Here is a 20,703-nt window from a genome sequence, read left to right on the forward strand (position 1 = left end):
TACAGTACAGCAGAACTAAAACCTGTTACAAAAAGCTAAGAAAATATCAGACTGGCAGATGTGTAATAGTCTTAACTTGCTTCTTCTTCTTTTTTTAAAAAATCATTTTATTAGGGACTCATACACCACCCATCTCGATCCATACATACATCAATTGTGTAAAGCACATTTGTACATTCGTTGCCCTCATCATTCTCAAAACTTTTGCTCTCCACCCACTTGCTTCTTATAAAACTTCAGAAGCAAGAAGTTTGAATGGAAGTGTAATGACTTTTTTTTTTCTAATGACTTCTAAATCCCTGACCTTGGGTTCACGGTCCTCTTCTTTTACTGGGGAGCCACGGCTTTATGTCCAAAAGAGTATATCAGTTTCTTTAATCAGTAATGTGTTTAAGGTAAAATCCAGTTACCTTAATTGTAAAATCCATTTGCTCTTGGCTTGCTAATCTTGTGTCCTGCCACATTATCAAATCACTCAATGAGTTTTCCAAATTGGTCCTTTTGATGTCACCTATGTAATATATTGTACACCTTGAGAATACAAAACGTAAATTCCAAGTAACTTATAGTGTGGGGCCTGGGTCACCAAGGACAATACCAATATAGACATGCCTGCCCAATTAGGGTGACCACAAGGCCAGGTATTTGGTATTACCACACGGCATGGAGTAGTCAGCCCTCTTCCACTCCTGACCAAATTAGAAACTGACCCTCCTTGAGATGAGGCTTCCCTTGAAGGAAGGGATCTTTATGTTACACAAATAAGGGAATGAGAAATGAGTTATAAGCCTCTAACAGTCAGACCACACCATTGCCTCGGAGGTCAATTGAGTTGACCTGAGAGTCACTGCCTGTTTTGTCTTTAAAGCAGTGATCTCATCTAGACTTTTTTTGTGTGTGAATGACTAACTTTACTCAACATAACATTCTCCACTTAAGGTCATGTAGTGAGTTTGCATAGTTTCATCATTGTTTTTCAGCTATGCGTAGTATTCCATCGTGTCTATATACCATAGTTTCTTAACCCAGTCTACAGAAGGGCTTTTAGGTTGTTTCCAACTTTTTAATATCATAAACAATCAGTGATGAACATTGGAGTACCTGCATCTATTATGTCATAATAGGTTTCCATACCCAGGTAATTGTGTGAGCATAACAAGAGAATGGTTTAAAATCAGGAAAGGTGTGCATCAGGCTTATATCCTCTCACCACTCTTAGTCATCTATTTGCTGAGCAAATAATCAGAGATGTTGGATTATATGAAAATGATTGCAGCATCAGAATTGGAGGAAGGTTATTAACCTGCGATGTGCAGATGAAAAAAACTGCTGAAATGAAAAGGACTTGAAGCACTTGATGTTGAAGATCAAGGTTTGCATCATTCAAAATGGATTACAACTCACTGTAAAGAAAGTCAAAATCCTCACAACCGGACATCATGATAAACAGAAAACATTGAAGTTTTCAAGAATTCCATCCTTCTTGGACCCACAATCAAAATTTACGTGGAAACAGAAGTCAAGAGATTAAATTATGCATTGCATAGGGTAAATCTGCTGCACAGGATCTCTTTACAGTGTTGAAAAGCGAGGATGTTTCTTTGAGGACCAAGTTGCACCTGACCCAAGCCAAGATATTTTCTATCATCTCATATGCATGTGACAGTTGGACAATGAATAAAGAAAACCAAAGGAAAATAGTTGTACTTGTGGTGTTGGGGAAGAATATTGACAATACCATAAACTTTTTTTTTTTTAAACCTGTCTTGGGAGAATTATAGCCACAGTACTCTTAGAAACGAGGACCATGGCTGGTAAAGGAGGGCTCGAGCATAAGAAAATCTTGAGGATAACACAGGGCCAGGCAGTGGTACTTGTGTTATACATAGTACCCAACAACATTGTAAATGATACTATTTTTTATGTCTTTTTCAGAACTGTCTTCTGATGTACAGAAATCCATTTGCTCTTGGCTTGTTAATCTTGTGTCATGCCACATTACCAAATCATTCAGTTATTTCCAACAGTCTTTTTTGTTGAATCTTTGAGATTGTCTACATATAAAATCATATCGTCTGTAAACAGAATTTCACTTCTTCTTTACCCAGTTGTATTTTCTTTTTGTTGTTGTTGTTTAATGGTTCTGGCTAAGACATCCAGCATGATGTCAAATACAGGTGGTAATAAGGGGCATCTTTGTCTGGTTCCACTTCACAGGGAAATATTTAGTGAGATGTTGGATAAGATCTTTATTGTGTTGAGAAATTTCTCTTTTATCCCTATTTTTGTTTTTCCTTTTAGGATCTTTATTATTTTTAATTTATTATTAATTGGGAGTTAATACATATATAATTCCATAATTCACGCACATCAAGCCAGTATTGTACAATTACTACCACAATCCGTTTCCAAACACTTTTTCCTTCCTGGACTCCTTGACATCATCTCCCTTTTAGCCACTACTACCAGTGTATACCCCCCACCTCTCACCCCTCAAACTCTAATTCTTCTTGCTGTCCCCATAGATTCATCACTCCTGGACTTCATATACCAAAAAAACATGTTTGTGTCAGGAATGGGCATTGTATATTGCAGAATGCCTTTTATGTGTGTGTGTGTGAATTTTAGTATAAAGTATTTATCTAGTTCATCCAGTGTTGTCAGTTTGTAATTTTTTTCCTGTGATATTTATCACAGAGTTGATACTTGATGATATTTATATTGAATTTTTTACTGTCATATAAATGTTTAAAATAAAAATCTAATCATGTTTATTTAAATAATCAACTTGGTTTAAATTATGTCCCCAGGGGCATGTCCAGAATATTTGAGACAAAGTCTCACCATTTTCATTTCCCAGTTCCATCTGGCTATACGTTTTCCAGAATAGATCTGTCCATTCTTCTGGTAGTGCACAGTACATTGAATATTCTTTGCCATAGTTTTCTGTTGTCCGTCTTTTCATTGTCCAGTGTTCACATGTGTATTAAAGTCATTGAAATCTCTGTACCTTGTGGCAGTCACACTTTACTCCTGAGAGTGGCGCCTTTATTTTTGAACACTTTAAAAAGATCTTGTGCAGCAGATTTGCCCACTGTGTCTTTTGGTGTTATGACTGCTACTTCCATGGATATTCAATGTTGCTCTAAGTAAAATGAAATCCTTGACAGCTTCAGTATTTTATGCATGTATTGCAATACAGCCTAATAATCCGATTGTGAGGATATGTGCTTCCTTTTAAGATGTAACCCATACCAAATGTTACATAGTCTTCATCAGTAAATGCTTTAAGTCTTCACTTTCAGTAAGCAAAGTGCATTATCTGCATACTACAAGTTGTTAATGAGTCTTCCTTCAATCCTGATGTGTGTTCTTCATGTAGGCCAGCTTCTCGGAGTATTTGCTAAGGGTGACTGATTGTTTATAAAGATTTTTTTCAGTACCAACTTTACACCTATTCACAAATAAGTAATGAATGAGAAAGTATTTTTAAAAGAACAGATTAGACATTCAAATTAAACACATTCTGGGAACAATATATTACTGCATTGAAATTATTTACCAAGTCGTGTTTAGAATGTGTTTTTATATTTTATATGTGTGTACATGTACATAATGTGTGTTTTTCATGTAGGCCATGGATTAAGAAGCATATCTATCTTGATAAATATGTGTGTGCATTAGTTTCTGCTGAATAGCAGGAAGTGGACAATTGTTATAATAGATATATATCTCATGTTTTAGAGTTCTTGAAAATCTTGCTGACATAACTGGTTAGGTAGTGTCCATAATATCCATAGATTTTAGGAGTTTCTTTAAAACTCTAATAAGCCCTAACAATATTAACATCCTTACATTTGGGAGCTCAACACAAGTCACCTTTTCAAACAGGTATATTTATGTCTTGATTTACCATATTGAGTTTTAAACTTAAGACTGCATTTAATTATCATATATTTATGTAGTTTTATATATGCAAATTTTGTCATGAAGCATACACTACATTTCATTTTTATAGTAGAAAATATCTTAATGGCTTTCATGTGCACTCAGGTTGAATTACAAGTAAGTCTAGCGCTGTCCAACAACAATTTTATTTTGACTATTGGAATTACGAAAGGACATATGTTTAATTTCTTTAACTTGTAACTAAATTATTACATGTCTTTCAAATATAAACCATAAGTCCAAGTGGCATAGAGGTTATTCATTGGACTTTGAACCACACGGTGAACAATTCAAAACCAGCAACAGCCCCTCGGGAGGAAGATGAGGCTTTATACTTGTGTAAAGATTTACAGTCTAGGAAACCCACAGATTGAGTTCTAACCAGTCCCATAAGGTCGGTATGAGTCAGCATGGACTCCATGGCAGTGGGTTTTTAATTTAAATATAAAGTACATCGTAAATTTGTCATTTACAAGCATGCTCAAAGATGCTTAATACAGTGTTAAATACCATTTATGTAATAAAATTAGTAGTAACTTAGGAAATTTTACGTACCCATTTTCTTTAGCCAGATTTTTAAAATTATTTTCAGCAGATTTGAAAGAGCAATATGTGTGTGTGTGTGTGTGTGTGTGTGTGTGTGCGCGCGCGCATGTGTGTGTAGGTTAAAAAATAAAACTTCGGTAATACAAGTAGTTGTTTATATTACTGTAACGTTTTAGTAAGCAATGTGCACATGAATGTGCCCCAATAAGGAATTCTCACCCCATGAATTGGTCAGTTTATTGTTAACCTTGTTTCTAAGGACATCAGAATAATAACTTTTCCCCCTGTTTATCGGGATACTTCAATTTTGAGGAGCATGAAGCCATTCATAATTGGCTGAAAGCCAATTTCGGCTTTACTCTAACTCCAGCACACATGAAAAGCACATTTGGTTCCTAAGTGCCTGGTGAATCTGCAATGATTCATTCTTCTCATTATTTAGCTGTAAAGTCTCATGACCCTCTCTGATGATTCGTTTAGCCACTTGGAGTTTATGCATATTCATATCTTTGTGTTCCTGCTGCAGTCTCCTTCACTGACTGGTGTGTGCTTAGTACAGTAATTGAGCTGCAGTAGATTGATCACTATGGGAGGTGGAAAGGCCTTTGAAGGTGAAAATATATCAATCCTGTTAATTAGGAAACAAAAGCTCCTGTGGCAAGTTTAGAAGTCAAATGATTTCTAGGGTAGATAACGACTATAGGTATGATTTGTTCCTCTCCATGAACTTCTTTTACTTAAATTTAAACTTTGAATTTGTCTGTACCATTGGTACTATACAACTGCAAAGATTAGCATTCTTTTGTGAATTTTCATGGAATGCTGTTTATCATAAACATCCTTTGATTGTTTCCATGCATAACTATATTAAGTAATATAATGGCCCAAATTATACTATGTGGACAAGTGTCCTACAAAATTTAGCTTCCACATGGAAGACTATGCAGCTTATCTAGTTGACATGTGTTTCTTTTGTGCTGTTCCATGTTTTACTATTCTCTCTCCCTCCACTCACCCCTACCATCTATATTTCTTTTAAGCTATAATTCCATGAATTTTACTAATTTAAAGTGTACAAGTTATTGTTCTTTAGTGTAGTCACAAAGCTATGCAACCAGTATTTAATGCCAGAAAATTAACATCACTATAAAGTGATACCCAGTTTTTTCTCACTGTACATCCTCCTTGAAGCCCTTAACAACATCTAACATTTTTATCTCTATTATGGACTTGCCTATTCTGAATATTTCATATCCCATATATACTCGAGTATAAACCGACCCGAATATCAGCCAAGGCACCTAATTTTACTACAAAAACTGTATTAAAAATGTGCTGAAAAACTCACCTTATACACGAGTATATACGGTAAGTAGAATTATAATATTTCCCTTTTTGTGTCTGGCTTCTTTCACTTAGCATAATATTTAAAAGTTTCATCCACGTTGTAGCATGAATTGCTACGTCCTTTTTCTGGCTAATACTCTGATGTGTGTGTATACATGCACATATGTGTTGTGTGCTTACATACGACATTTTGTTTTAATTCAACAGATGATGGATATTTATGTTGTTTCTACTTCTTAGTTGTGACTAATGATGCTAACAGTTCTATAAACATTCTTATACATTCTTGCCTTGTTCCTGATCTATTTGAATGTTAGATATTTTACAATGTGACAGTTTTCCCTTTTATATGGCCTTTCTGGCCTTGGGTTATGTTTTTGCCTAGATGATTTTCTAGGCCACAGTTGTGTAAAGGATTGTGGACAGTCCAACTGTCTCGCTGGATAAATTTCTATGTAAATGAGGTATATTAAAACCCTTGAAGATATTGAACAGTTCACTACGCAAATAGGTGACTATGACCTCCTAAAGGGATTGAATTTGTGGTCTTGGTTGGAGGAGGAGGCGTATAAAAGTGTTAATCCCATAGAATATGAGGATGACCCCACTGCCATCAAGAAGAGTGAACAGTAGGGCTCATCCTTTATACCTGAAATTCCTGCCTAGATCCAGAAGTCAGAGTTGTGATACAAGAAATGGTGCCAGACAGGGTGGCAGTAAACCAGGAGACTGCCACAAGGTGGCTGCAGTGGGACACCTGATCCACTCAACAAAAGAGCTCAGCCAACAGATTGGGGTAGAACTGACTACTTGACAGTAGAACTAAAGACCTATAGTACTTGTTTGAAAACATTATTGGTTGAAAGGTGGCTAGCATAGCCAAGAACAGGGTCTACTAGTCCAGTCAGGAATAAAGCCTGGCAGCAGAGACTAGGCAACAACCAAGAAAGACCAAGTGATAGAGGCCAGGCTGAGAGCAAGGCCTTTCTTAAGTCAATGGTTGAGAGAAAGATGCGAATCATATCCTGCTTGGAATTGTCCTGATTGATAACTGTATCCTGTCTCTTGAGTTGTTACTGTTACTGCCCTAATAAACCACCCAATCATGAGTATGGCGTGTTAGCTGTGTGTGACTATTGCAATGAATTATTGAGCCTAGCAGAGTACAGTAGCATAGAAGGAATGAGGACAGCTGGTGTTGAAATTGGTTTAAAAAAAAAGACTTGAAGGTAGATATGTCAGACCTCCATCTCATTGGAATCAGCTTAGTGATAATAGTGTGGTTTTTTTCCTCATGAATTTAGATGGCTGACAACACTAGATTACGAAGTCTATAGAATTTTTATATAATGTTCTTTTACTGTTATGACTTTAAAGGATCTGAACCAATTTTTTTTCCTTTATGTTTCAGGCATTTATTAATACAGCAAAAGAAATTTATGAAAAAATTCAAGAAGGAGTGTTTGACATTAATAATGAGGTATATGTAACATATTATTGACTAATATTAATTTACATTTAGATTTTTACTATTGGATTCATAATTTTCTTTTTAGTTCTAATATGGATCTACATTAGTTAATACACCTTATTCTACAATCACTGAACTGAAAGCCTAGTATAGGTATATAATTGTTAAATATATATGTTATAATAGAGTTACTTTTATATGAAAGTGAATTAAAGTAAGTGACCCTGACCATTTATTTCAAACAATTCAAAATAACATAAATTCCCCAGAAAGAGTAAAAATCTACTTTCAGCCACACATACATATGGTGTCATCTGTTTGGAGGACTAATTTTCTAGTGTGTGAATGAATGTGTGTACCCTCATACCAATTCAAGATGTTCTCTGTTGTCTGCTGTGAAAGCAGGAAATACCCAATTTGGAAATTATGCCTAATATAGCATAGCAGTTTCCAGAAGGCTGTTAGTGAATTTTATTTTAATTGGACTTTTGTAAAGTTAATTTGCTCTGGTTTTGTTCATCATGATTAGGATAAAATGTAAAGCTTTAGTGCATATAATTTAGTGTGCTTACCAAAGGTCATTGTTTTTACCTAAATTCTCATTATGCATTTGTTTTTACTTCATAACGTTTAAATAAATGGATAGTGGCTACGAGTTGGGCTTTTAACCAAAAGGATAGCAGTTCAAAACTGGAGAGAGACCAGGCTTTTTTTCTACTCTGCAAAGAGTTAGTCTCAGAAAACTACAGTGACAATTTTACCATGCCCTATAGCAGCGGTTCTCAACCTGTGGGTCGTGACTCCTTTGGGGGTCGAACGACCCTTTCACACGGGTCGCTTGATTCATAATAGTAGCAAAATTGCAGTTATGAAGTGGCAATGAAAACAATTTTATGGTTGGGGGTCACCACAACATGAACTGTATTAAGAAGGTTGAGAACCACTGCCCTATATAGGGTTTCTATGTATCAGATTCTATGAATCAGAATCGACTCAACAATAGTAAGTTTGGTTTGTTTTTGGAGGTGGAGGGTGTCATATTGTTGCGCTTTACATAAATATTTTCACCCTTCTGTATTATGACTTTGCTTTCAAGAAAGAAAACCCTGGCTTCAGTTGCAGTTAGGGAAAGAAAAATAACTTGTTTGGAAGCTTTTACTTGTCATCCCTTTTAGGTTCTATACAAACTTTGTTCTCTCCCATTCACTTTAATATTCTGTGCTAAAACAAACAATAATTTGTCTAAGATTTCCAAATAGTACAATTTCTATATCCCTTCACATTGGTTTAAATGTTTATAGGTCAGGAGCTGACTTAACTGTGATGCCATTCAGGAACTAATGCCATATAAATTGAATTGTAATTGGGCCGCTGTATGAAAAGGAACCTCCGTTGTTTCTGTCTGCTTTCACATAGTAGCTGACTGCTTTACTGTGCCTTATAGAGGGAGCAATGATGGCAATTTACTGTCAAGAGCCAACCGTCCATGCTATTTATTTGGCTTGATGCCAAGTCGAACTCCTTGATTCCTCAAACAGTTGCTACTGGCCCAAAGGGGCAAAACCAATGAGCCATAGGGTATGCCTTTCATTAAAGAGGAGGCAAAGGAGTAAGAAGAAACCACATCAGCTGCTGTCAATACTGAGCTACTGCCAGAAACCCCAAGGCTACTACTGTGGCAGAACAACTGCCAAGCACTATAAATCTGAGCTTTACTGTGACATAAGGTTTCCTTAAGAGCTTAATTTCTGAAGCTACTGCATTATGTTTCTCAAAGTGTTGTATTTTTAGTTAAAATCCACTTGAGAGAGTGAGGGTTAAGACAGAAGTGTGAGTTTGATGAATGAAAGAACTACTCTGTGTGTGGGTTCTTGGCAAACTGCCATGTCTTTGTGGATCATAGACATTATTGATGACACAGAACATTCATATGCCCTTAGCCCTTCCAGCTGATGCAACAGAGAACAGAAATGCTGTTTAGAGAAAAGATTTTCCAGCAGTGCAGTTTACGCTTTGAGTGTTTTCATCCTTTAAAGAATACTTAAATAATTGTTTTGAACAATTTCAGACAACACTTTCTATTTGCAATGCAACTTATTTTATTTTACCCACTACACTTTTTGAGAGCAGTTTTATGTTTACAAGAAAAAGATTATTTTCAAAAACATCTTTGTTGGTTGGTTTTGTTTCATTTTTATGAAGGAACCATCCCCAGTGAATTGTTATTTTGGACTATTGCCAAAATATGTTTAATAGGATACATTTTCTTGAGCTGTTTGGCAAAGATATGTCATATTCATATAGATATTGTTAACTGAAACTATACTGTCTAATTGGATCTAGTTACACTTACTGTTCCTTTCTCTTTTATTCCAGGCAAATGGCATTAAGATTGGCCCTCAGCATGCTGCTACTAATGCAACACATGCAGGCAGTCAGGGAGGACAGCAGGCAGGAGGAGGCTGCTGCTGAGTCTGACTTCACTGTGCTAACTGCCCGCATGGGGGCCTCCTCACTTGTTCTTTCACCCTTTATGCTCCTGCTCAGCTGAGACATGAAACTATTGGAAATGGCTTTGTGTCACAGAAGACTTTAATCTTTCAAATTCTTGTATAACTTTGAATAAATGGTTAATGTTCACTAAAAGAGACAAATTTTGGAGATTGCATTCATATCTATTTACATTTGATTTCTAGGTCAACTGATGTGATTATTTTTGTTAAATGTTGTCTCGTGCCCTTGACTACAAACTGAGTTGTATTAAACACTACAAAGTCATCGTGAGTATTTGAAATCAGTTTGTGTAGTTAGGTTTCCCAGAACCTGTGGTTACCTAATGTTTAATATTACAGAACTGTCCTCAAAATTTTGTCAATTTTCAAGGCTATAAGGAAAAGCAGAAGGACTCTTAATTCTGTATTTATCATTTACTTTCTGTATATATAGTTTAATAACCTGCTTGGGTATAATTTGCCAAGCTTCAATTCTTTAATGCATTTGCATAAATTCTATACTGTTTAGAGCTTAAAGCTACAGAAGCATTGTTAGGAATTGCTTGGATGCTGAATTTTAAACATTCTGACATTGTTAATGAGCATGTTCATCTTTTATTGTCACTAGTCCAAGAAAAATATGCTTCATGTATATTACTAAAGGGTATGTATGTGTTAACCTGTTTTAATGCCAAAAGTTTGCTATTTGTCCACAATTTCCTTAAGACCACTTGGAAAAGGATTTGTTTGCCTTAATGAAAATTGTTGAATAAAAAGGGCAGAGGCAAGGAATTCCTACACGTAAGCAACTCCAAGAAGAATGAATATCCACTTTCAGATGGCACATTATGAGTCTTTTCTTAAACACAATAATGTTTTCTTTTTCTTTCATTCATCTGATTTCTAAATGTTTTTTTTTTTAATACAGGACAGTTTTTCAACCCTAATGTACAGTGACTGTGTAAAATTTTTCTTTCGGTGACAGCCTGTAATCTTTAAAATATAATAAGCATCTTGTCTTTTTTGAAGGATACATGACAATGTGTCTGCCTGAGGGGAATCCTGTTAAAAAGTAGAAAAACTAGTAATTTACTCATTGTGGTGGTTTTATCCTTTGGGGTTTTTTTTCCCTCCTGTGACCTATAATGGAATTGTTATAGCCGTGCAAAATAAAATCCTATATATAAAAGTGTTCTTTTTTATTATGACCTTATTAGTACATTTTTAGTCTGTTCTCAACTTTTACAGATACGTAAACAAGCTTAAAAAGGGTCATACTAACCCTTTAAAAAATCTTATTAAAGAGTGATAAAACTCTATATTGACTTTATTAATTTATTTTTGTAGATGATGACATAAGCAAGTATTTTTTAGTCCTAAGCCAGGCGATGTTGTGCTTGTTAGGTTCCATTAAGCTGATTCTCACCGATAGGGATCCTGTGGACAACAGAATTTCGCAACACTGCCCAGCCCTGTGCCATCACTCTCACTGTTAGGTTTGAGTCCATTGTTGCAGCCACTGTGTCCGTCTAGCTCCTTGAGAATCTTCCTCTTTTTCAATAACCTATACTTTACCTAGCATGATGTAATTTTCCAGGTACTGGTGTCTCCTGGTGGTGTAGTGTTTACACTTTGGGTTGCTAATTGCAAGGTCACCAAGTCAAAACCGCCAGACACTCTTTGGGAGAAAGACGGGGTTTCTACTTCCGTAAAGAGTCTCAGAAACTCCCGGGCAGATTTACCCTGCCTTGTAGGGTCACTGTGAGTCAGCATTGACTCAATGGCAGGGAGTTTGATTTATTTTGGTGTCTCCAAGTAACATGTCCAAAGTAATTGAGACAAAGCTGTCATTGCCTGTAGGAGAATTCTGGTTGTACTTATTCCAAAATAAATTTGTTCTTTGTCAACATATTTCAAAAGCCATTAATATAAATGCATAAATTTATCTGTGGCCTTCCTTATTCTTTGTCCAACTTTAACGTCAATTCCAACTCATAGCAACCGTACAGGAGAGGATAAAAGTACCCCCGTGCTTTCTGAGACTGTAACTCTACTGAAGTAGAAAGCCTTGGTTTCCTCGTGCGGAGCTTGGTAGTTTAGAACTGGTAACCTTAGCATCCCAATGCATAACCCACTACACCAGATACCATTAAGTGATTAAAAATGCCATGGTTTGGGTCAGGAGCCATCTTAGTCCTCAAAGTTACATTCTTGTCTTCAGCATTTCAACAAGATCCTGTGCAGCAGATTTGCCTGATGCAATGGTCATCCATTGTCTAGACCGCGGATTCCATGAATATTGACTGCATCCAAGCAAAATTAAATCCTCAACTTCTTCAATCTTTTCTCTGTCGTGATGTTGTCTCTTGTTCCAGTTGTGAAGATTTTGGTTTTCTTTACATTGAGTATCAGTCCATACTAAAGACTGCAGTTCTTGATCAACAAGTACTTCAAGTCTTCATTTCCAGCATGCAAGGTTGTGTTAACAGCATGTCTCAAGTTACTTAGCCTTCCTCCAATCTTAATGCTGCATTCTTCTTTCTATGGTCCAGCTTTTCCAATTATTTGCTCACCCAATTTCAAATAAGTATGGTGAAAGGATACAACTCTGAAGTACACCTTTCCTGATTTTAAACCATTGCAATATCCCCTTGGTTTTGTTGGAATGACTGTCTCTTCATCCATATAAAGTTTCTAAATGAACACAATGAAATTCTGAAATTCCTATTCTTCTCAATAATAGGTCTCTAGTTGATTGCATAGTCATTAAAACATAATCCGATTTCTGGTATTCTTTCAGCCAAGATCCTTATGACATCATTGATAGCCATCATGCCACATCCTTTTCTGGGTTCAGCTTGATGATGTCCTACTACATTTATTATTGAATTATCTTTAGAAAAAGTTTACTTGTGTGTAATAGTAATATTTTTTAAATAATTTCTGCATTCGGGTGGGCTTTCTTTGGAATGGACACATCTATGTATCTCTTCCAGTCAGTTGGCGGTCTTAGTTCTTGGCCTAAGTAAGTACTTTTAGTGCTGCATCATCTTGTTGAAACATTTTCGTTGGTGTTCTTTCAATTCCAGGAGCCGCTTTTTTGCTACTTTGTTTAGTGCAGCTTGAATTTTCTTCCATACTTCTTGGTCATGTACTACCTCATGAAATGGTTCTTTTTGACACAATAGCTGTATTCCTTCCATCATCCTCTGATGCGTCCTGCATGGTTTGGTATTTTTCCCCACATCTTTCAGTATTGTAGCTCTGGGCCTGAATTATATACTTTTTTTCAGTTCTTTCAGCTTTACATATACTGAGAGGTTACTCCATTTTGGCTTTCAAACTCCAGGCTTTTAATCAAGGTGTATTATAATTGTATTATAATCAAGGTGGTTTTTTTGTTTTGTTTTTAGATGCCCTTTACAATTTTCTGTCTACCTCTTTTACACCATTTAGCAAGTCTTAGTGTCTCTTAAGACATTCACTTTGGTCTCGCCCTTTTTTGGTCTTCTTTGCTTTTTATACACCTTTTGCTTGTTTCATATATGATATTCTTGATAGGTTATCCCAGAGACTGTCAGATCATCAGTCATTAGTGTTTAATGTGTCCAAACAGCACAATCGATCAATTAAACTGTAAAAAGGCATAAGAAATTTTTAAGTGTAAAAGAAATTACTTTTAATTCACTCACTGACCAACCTTATAGGTTTTCCCTGAAGATGCACCAATACTTTGTCAAAGCATTGATGTTTCTCCTGTGGGAAGTGACCAAATGCTACGTGATTTTTTTTTTTAACTAGCTCTTGAAAGGCTAAGGGAAAGGTGAAAAGAACCTATAGAGTTTAATTAGAATTTCTATTATAACCTACTTTTCCTTAAAGTGCCTATATCAAATTCAAGACAAAGTTCAGCACGTGAATTTTAATACTCAAGAAAAGCTCAAACCCTAAGACTCCTCTCCCACCACAGCAACTCAATCTTCCTTTGTCGTCAGCAGTGGAGCAGTGTTTTCTGTGCAAATCCCATCTCCCTGTCATTGTCTTAGGCTAAGCTCTCCACAGAGGATGGCAAATCACAAATTTGTGCATCAGACTGGAGGCATCTCCTGAGTGGCGTAGTTGCAGGAGCTGAAGAACACACAAGCTGCAGGTCAGACAGGCTGTTGGCAAAGAATTGTAGGTCATAAGGTGAGTCATGCAGGATTGAGAAGAGAACAAGTATTACCAAACATCCATATAAGATGTAGGCCACACTCCCTTTCCATTGACTGGCTGTTTAAATCAGCACAAAAATGGAATTATTATCTACCAAATCACAAAATCATAGCCTAGCCACAATTTTTAAAGAACATGTGAATCCTTTACATTAAATGACTGCCAATAAAATGTCTGTGATTTCTACTCATTTTAACCATCAGATATGTAAGATTGACGCCTGTAGTTGAATCTCTAATAGTATGGTCAATTTTTATAGTATCTATAATGTTTAAAGAGCCCTGGTGATGTCAGTCGCAAGGCTGGCAGTTCAAACCCACCAACTGCTCCATGGAGCTGTCTGCTCCTATAAAGACTGATAGTCTTGGAAACCATAGGGAGCAATTTTATGCTATCCTATGGGGGTCACTATGAGTCACAATCAATGGCATTTGTTTTATGAACAAAGTTTAGTAGTAGAAACTTAAATGTTAAATGTTTTAAATATTTTAATATGAGATCATGCAAAATTATCTTTATAAAATGTTATTCACTCAATTACGACAAACAAATAGCACATAAGATGGGCATATAATTAACTACTCAGACACTATAAGCAACATGAATTAAATTTGTTTTTAAGGATATTTTTTTTAAAGCTTTCGCCAAGTTTGTTGCTAGTAGTGAAAAGTTTAGAAAGAATGACTAAAAGGTATGTCTCAATTGCTAAAAAAAAAAATTATTTGTGTCTAGTTTTGAAACATTCTAAGCTCATTCTCTGGTTGGTGGCTTGGGATTTGAGCTAAAATAATAAACCCATTTCAAACTGAACAAGAATTTATGACAAAACAGGAAACAAATCTTTTTCTCTTTTGAGTCTATTCTAGATGGGCTTTGGTGTTTAAAATAAAACCTAACACTATATGAGAACATCTCATATTCCGTTAGTATATACTAGATAGTATTTACTTGAGATTATGCTGAAAATGCTTGTGTATATATTCAGTCTTTGCTTTACAAAGTCTTCAGGTCAATTCTTAGAAATTGATGGACAAGTCCAAAGCCCAATAGAAAAAAAAAAGGAAGAAAATATCAAACTGCAAATTAAAACTGATATTAAGCCTCACCTATGAGATTAGCAGAATTTTTTAACATTCAATGTTCATAAGGTTATAGGGAGGCATGGTGAAATGTTCCTGGTGGAATGTAAATGGGTATTATATCTACTATGGCTTTTCCTATGTAAACATACCTATGGCACACCATATAAAAGCACAGTAAAAGATTAATGAGAATAATATAATGAACATAGATACATATATATGTTAATGTGAATGTAATCCTAGCAATCACATTATATGATTTTCTTTTTTTTTTTTAACTAAATCAAGAACTGACACCTTTTCACTAAAGGAATCTTGTCACTGGAGGGTCTTGGAATAATTAATAGAAGACTAAATTTCATTTGTTCTGTGAAGTTGTAATGGATCATTAGATTGAAGATATATGAGTACTACCAAAGGCAAAGTGTGACATGGATGCAGTTACCATACTGTCTTTAAAAATTAGAAGGAGAACATACTCTAAAAAAGAAAATACAGGCGTTTCCAGTTCAAGATGACCAACTAATCACACAGTGAGTGAATCCCTCTCCGTGGAGAAAAACATCAACAGATTCCCCATATCCCAGCAAAGAAGACCTCAACATTTCTCACATCCAGCAAGGAAGTCTCCAACCATCACCAGGCCCTGGCAAGATAGGCCTTGACTGTGCCCGTGCCCTAGGTAGAAAGATCCCCAACTGTCCACACGCTCTAGGCAAAGAAGACCCCAGCTGTCCCATGGGCGTTGCAAGACCAAGCCATCTTATTCCCATGTGATCCAGCAACCTTCACAGAACTAACATGCACCATGATGCTGTGAAACAGCAGTTAATTTTGAGCCAGCCATACCTACAACTGAAGAACACTCATATCCAAAAGAAAATTCTGAAGAAACGTTCCTAGAACTACTTGTAATAGGATTCATAATAATGATGTTTAGTTGGTTTCAATAGATGGAGGAACTATTCAAGAGAACAACAAAGAATTAAAAAACCTAGAAAACCCGACACCAAACAATTCCAGAAGATTCAGAAGATAACAGAATTCGAAAATACAGTAAAGGATCAAAGTAATAGAATTGAAGAAATGGAAAGCTGAAATAGTGAACTTGAAAACAAGTCCTTGGACTAAAACCAAGCCAAACAAAAAAAGCAAAAATATCCAATGAGGGCCTAAGGATTATGTGGAACACTATCAAGAGGAACAGCTTGCATCTAATTGGAATCCTGGAGCAAGACGAATTTTAATCTACAGAGAAAATAGTGTGGAATATTCATGGAAGAAAACTTCAAGGACACCATAGAAAATGAGGCAATAACTATTCAAGAAGCTGAGAGAACTCCAAACAGGATAGAATTCCAAAGAAAAATATTGTGACAAAGCATAGTCAAAACTCCAAAGTCAAGAAAGGAAAGACTCCTGAGATCAGCAGGGGAAAATAGACCATTCACCTACAAGGAAACACTAATCTGGTTAAGCTTCCAATTCTCAGCAGAAACCATGCAGGTTAGAAGACAATGGAATGACATAAAGCACTAGAGGAAAAGGAAAACACAAACTGCCAAATAATCATACATTCAGCAAAACTATTCCTCAAATGTGAGGAAAAAATAAGGCTATAACCAGCCAAGGAGAAATTACAGGAATTTGTTTAAAAATTAAGGCATTGAAAAATACTAAAGGAAGAAAGATAAGCCTTTCTGCCCACCTAAAAAATTACAGGGTAAAAATCCAGGGGGCAGCAGTTAGCTCTGTTCTGCCCTGTTGGGTTGCTATGAGTCAGAATTAACTCCTTGGTAGTAAGTCTGGAGTTTTTTGGAATTGTTTTAAATGCTTCCCCCGATGTGACTCAATTAAAGTTATAACTGCCAAGAACTGAATCCAGACAACCACAAATATGTAACAGTTTGTCCTATCTACCACCTATCCAATTTCCATGATACTTCACGGCTTAGCTCAAGGTCTCTTACCTCTAGTGAACTTATTCATCAATCCTAGTTATTAATGCTCATCTTTGTCTCAATCAGTGATACTAGGAGGGGAAGGGAAGGGAGCAGGGAGCAAGGGGGGACTGATCACAATAATTGACATTGCCCTCTCCCAGGGGAATGGACAGCTGAAAAAATAGATGAAGGAAGACAGCAGTTTGTGTAAGACAGGAAGAAAGAATAGGCAGACATGGGGGAAGGAGGGAAAACAATGAGCTAATAAAACCAAGGGCTCAAATAGAAAATGTGAAAAAAAATGATTACAACATACTTACAGATGTGTTTGACACAATGGATATATGTATGGATTGTGGTAAGAGCCCTCAAAAGAAAAAAAATTTTTAAATACTAAAGGGAACCTGGACAGAAGACAACAGCAGCAGACAACAGTACCCAGAAGTAAAATCTGTAAACAGTTCTCAAAGTGACAAACACAGGAAGAACAAACCTATAAAACCACAAACAAAAAAACAGTAACAGAACATTAATGAATTAAATGCACAAGGTAAGAAACAGAGTAGCGGACTAGGTCAGAAAAGACCCATGAATAGCCTGCCTGCAAGAAACAAACATTAGACCCCAAAACAAAATCAGACTAAAAGTCAAAGGACAGTGGAATTTTTGTGAAGCTAATGGTAACAATAACAGAAACAAGTTACAATATTGATCTTTCATAAAATAGGCTTATTGGCAACAAACACCACTTGTTGCCACTAAACGCCTCTAAAAGGGACACTAGATGATCAGTAAAGAAATAAAGTCAAAAGTTAAGGAACCAGTCAGCAGGGTTAAGAAGGCTAAGCAGAAATCCACCCAGCTGGAGCTGAAATAAAGACAAAGCCAAGATTTATGTGCCCAAAGAGTCATGACACAAGTGGAGCACCAGCAGCATGATGAACTCTGTAAGCAGATGAATCCTCCTGGAGAGTGAGTCCCCTCCCTGTTCAAATGAGCTGAAACTCTGGAAATTTGCAGGTCTCCTTGCCCATTTTAAGCTGAGCTGGCTCCTCTGGGGCCTTCCAGAAAGAGGTTCTTCTTACTCTTAAAGCTGGATAAACCTGAACTTGCTTCCCCACCTAGCCTCCACTTTAGTGGTCCCTCCGATCTGAAATGGCCCAATCCTTCCTCAATAAACTTGTTTTATTCTGAGACAATTGAGTTTTTGAAGAAAAAAGTTTTTTTATTGCTTGAGAAAATCAGCGTTTCTTGTGAAACCATATCAAAATGCAAATAAAAATATTAGTAATGTGTTTTTAATGCAATAATCAAATTCTTTCCGTTGAAAACAGAAATCAAAAATAATAGTAGAGACTTCGATACAGTACTCAGATCATCAGGACAGTCATCAGTAAAGACTCTCAAGAGAAAAATTAAACAACACAATTAACCAACTCAACCGCCTATACATATACAGAACACTAACAGCAGCACAATATATTTTCTTTTCCATTGCATATGGGATATTCTTTGTAATAGACCATATGTTAGGTCACAAAGCAAGCCTTTTAAAATGCTGAGATTCTGCAATCCATTTTTTCAGGTCTCAATGCTCTAAGTTGAAGTCAACAATAGAACAAGAGCAAAAAAGCAAATGCATAGAAACTGAATAGCCCTACTTTAAAATGGCTGGGTAAGAGATGAAAGTATTTAATTCCATTTAAAAATTGAGAATGAATACATAGCATGTGAAAATTTTGGGGATGCAGCAAAAACAGTATCAGCAATTTACAGCAATCTATGCACAAATGGAAAAGAGAAAACAAAAATCAACACCTTACCTCAGGGGTCCTCACACTTTAAACGGGGCCAGTTCACTGTCCCTCAGACCCATTGGAGGGCTGGACTATAGCTTAAAAATATATATGAACAAATTCCTATGCATACTGTACATATCTTATTTTGAGGTAAAAAACAAAGGGGGCAAAAACACCCAGCAGGCCAGATAAATGTCCTCGGCAGGCCGCATGTGGCCTGCAGGCATAGTTTGAGGAAGCCTGCCTTAACTCTTCAACAACTAGAACAAGAGCAGCGAAATAAACCTCCAACTTCCAGATGAAAAAAGAAATAATTGAATTAGAAAACAGAAAAGCAATAGAAAAATCAACAAGAGTTGACTCTTAAAAGATGAACGAAACAAAACCACTGGAAAAGTAAAAGACACAAATATCAGGAATTAAGAGATGAAAAGGGTGACATCACAACAGAGCCAAATGAAAGAAGGAGAATCATAAGGCATTACTACAAAAGACTACTCCAGCAAATTTGAAAACCTAAATGAAATGTATAAATCTCTAGAAGCTCACCATATACTTAAATTAACTCAGGCCGCTACAGAAAATATCAACAGGCCCAAACAAAAGGAGAAATACAACAGGTAATCTGTTTTGTTTTGTTTTTCTTTTTTTTTCTTTAAATCATTTTATTAGGGGCTCATACAACTAACAATCCATACATACATCAATCGTGTAAAGCATATTTGTACATTCATTGCCTTCATCATTCTCAAAACATTTGCTTAAGCCCCTGGCATCAGCTCCTCATTTTTCACCATCCCTCCCCGCTCCCCCCTTCTTTATGAACCCTTGATGATTTATAAATTACTATTTTGTCTTATCTTACATTGTCCCTTCACCCACTTTTCTGTTGTCCATCTCCCAGGGAGAAGGTTATATGTAGATCCCTGTAATTGGTTCCCTCTTTCTACCCCCACCCTCCTAGTATCGCCACTCACACCACTGGTCCTGAAGGAATCATCCGCCCTGGATTCCCTGTGTTTCCAGTTCCTATCTGTACCACTGTACATCCTCTGTCTAGTCAGATTTGTAAGGTAGAATTGGGATCATGATAGTGAGTGGGAAGGAAGCATTTAGGAACTAGAGGAAAGTTGTATGTTTCATCGTTGCTTTACTGAACCCTGACTGGCTCATCTCTTCCCCGTGACCCTTCCATAAGGGGATGTCCAACTGTTTACAGATGGGCTTTGGGTCTCTGCACTCCCCTCATTCACAATGATACGATTTTTTGTTCTGATGATCCCTGATACCTGATCTCTTTGATACCTCATGATTGCACCGGCTGGTGTGCTTCTTCCATGTGGGTTTTGTTGCTTCTGAGCTAAATGACCACTTGTTTGCCTTTAAGACCCCAGATACTATATCTTTTGATAGCCGGGCACCATCCGCTTTCTTCACCACAGTTGCTTATGCACCCACTTTGTTTGTTTGTTTTTTAATTTAATCTTTATTGGGGCTCATACAACTCTTATCACAATCCATACATACATAAATTGAGTAAAGCACGCTTATACATTCATTGCCCTCATCATTCTCAAAATTCGCCTTCCACTTGGGTTCCTGGAATCTGCTCGTTTTCCGTTTTTTTCCTCCCTCTCCCCGCATCTTATCTTACACTGCCCAGCGTCTCCCCTCACCCACCTTCCCATTACCCATCTCCCAGAGAGGAGGTTACACATAGGTCCCCAAGATCGGTTCTCCCTTTCCACACCCCCTTCCCTCCCGGTGTCGCCACTCCCACCGCTGGTCCTGAGGGATTCATCCATCCTAGATTCCCTGTGTTTCCAGATCCCTACTGAACCGCTGTGCATCCTCTGGTCT

General features: G+C 36.7%; 1 protein-coding gene across 1 annotated transcript in view; it reads left to right on the top strand.

Annotated features, from left to right (window-relative positions):
- Nucleotides 1–10,993, top strand: part of RAB2A (RAB2A, member RAS oncogene family) — a 116,374-nt gene extending 105,381 nt beyond the window's left edge. The window contains exons 7-8 of the mRNA XM_075549702.1: nt 7,253–7,321; nt 9,689–10,993. Coding sequence (XP_075405817.1) covers nt 7,253–7,321; nt 9,689–9,784 — 165 coding nt within the window. The 3' untranslated portion in view covers nt 9,785–10,993. The remainder of the gene's footprint in view (nt 1–7,252; nt 7,322–9,688) is intronic.
- The last annotated feature ends 9,710 nt before the right edge of the window (nt 10,994–20,703 follow it).

Source organism: Tenrec ecaudatus, chromosome 5 (assembly GCF_050624435.1).
Source record: "Tenrec ecaudatus isolate mTenEca1 chromosome 5, mTenEca1.hap1, whole genome shotgun sequence".
Lineage (NCBI taxonomy): Eukaryota > Metazoa > Chordata > Mammalia > Afrosoricida > Tenrecidae > Tenrec > Tenrec ecaudatus.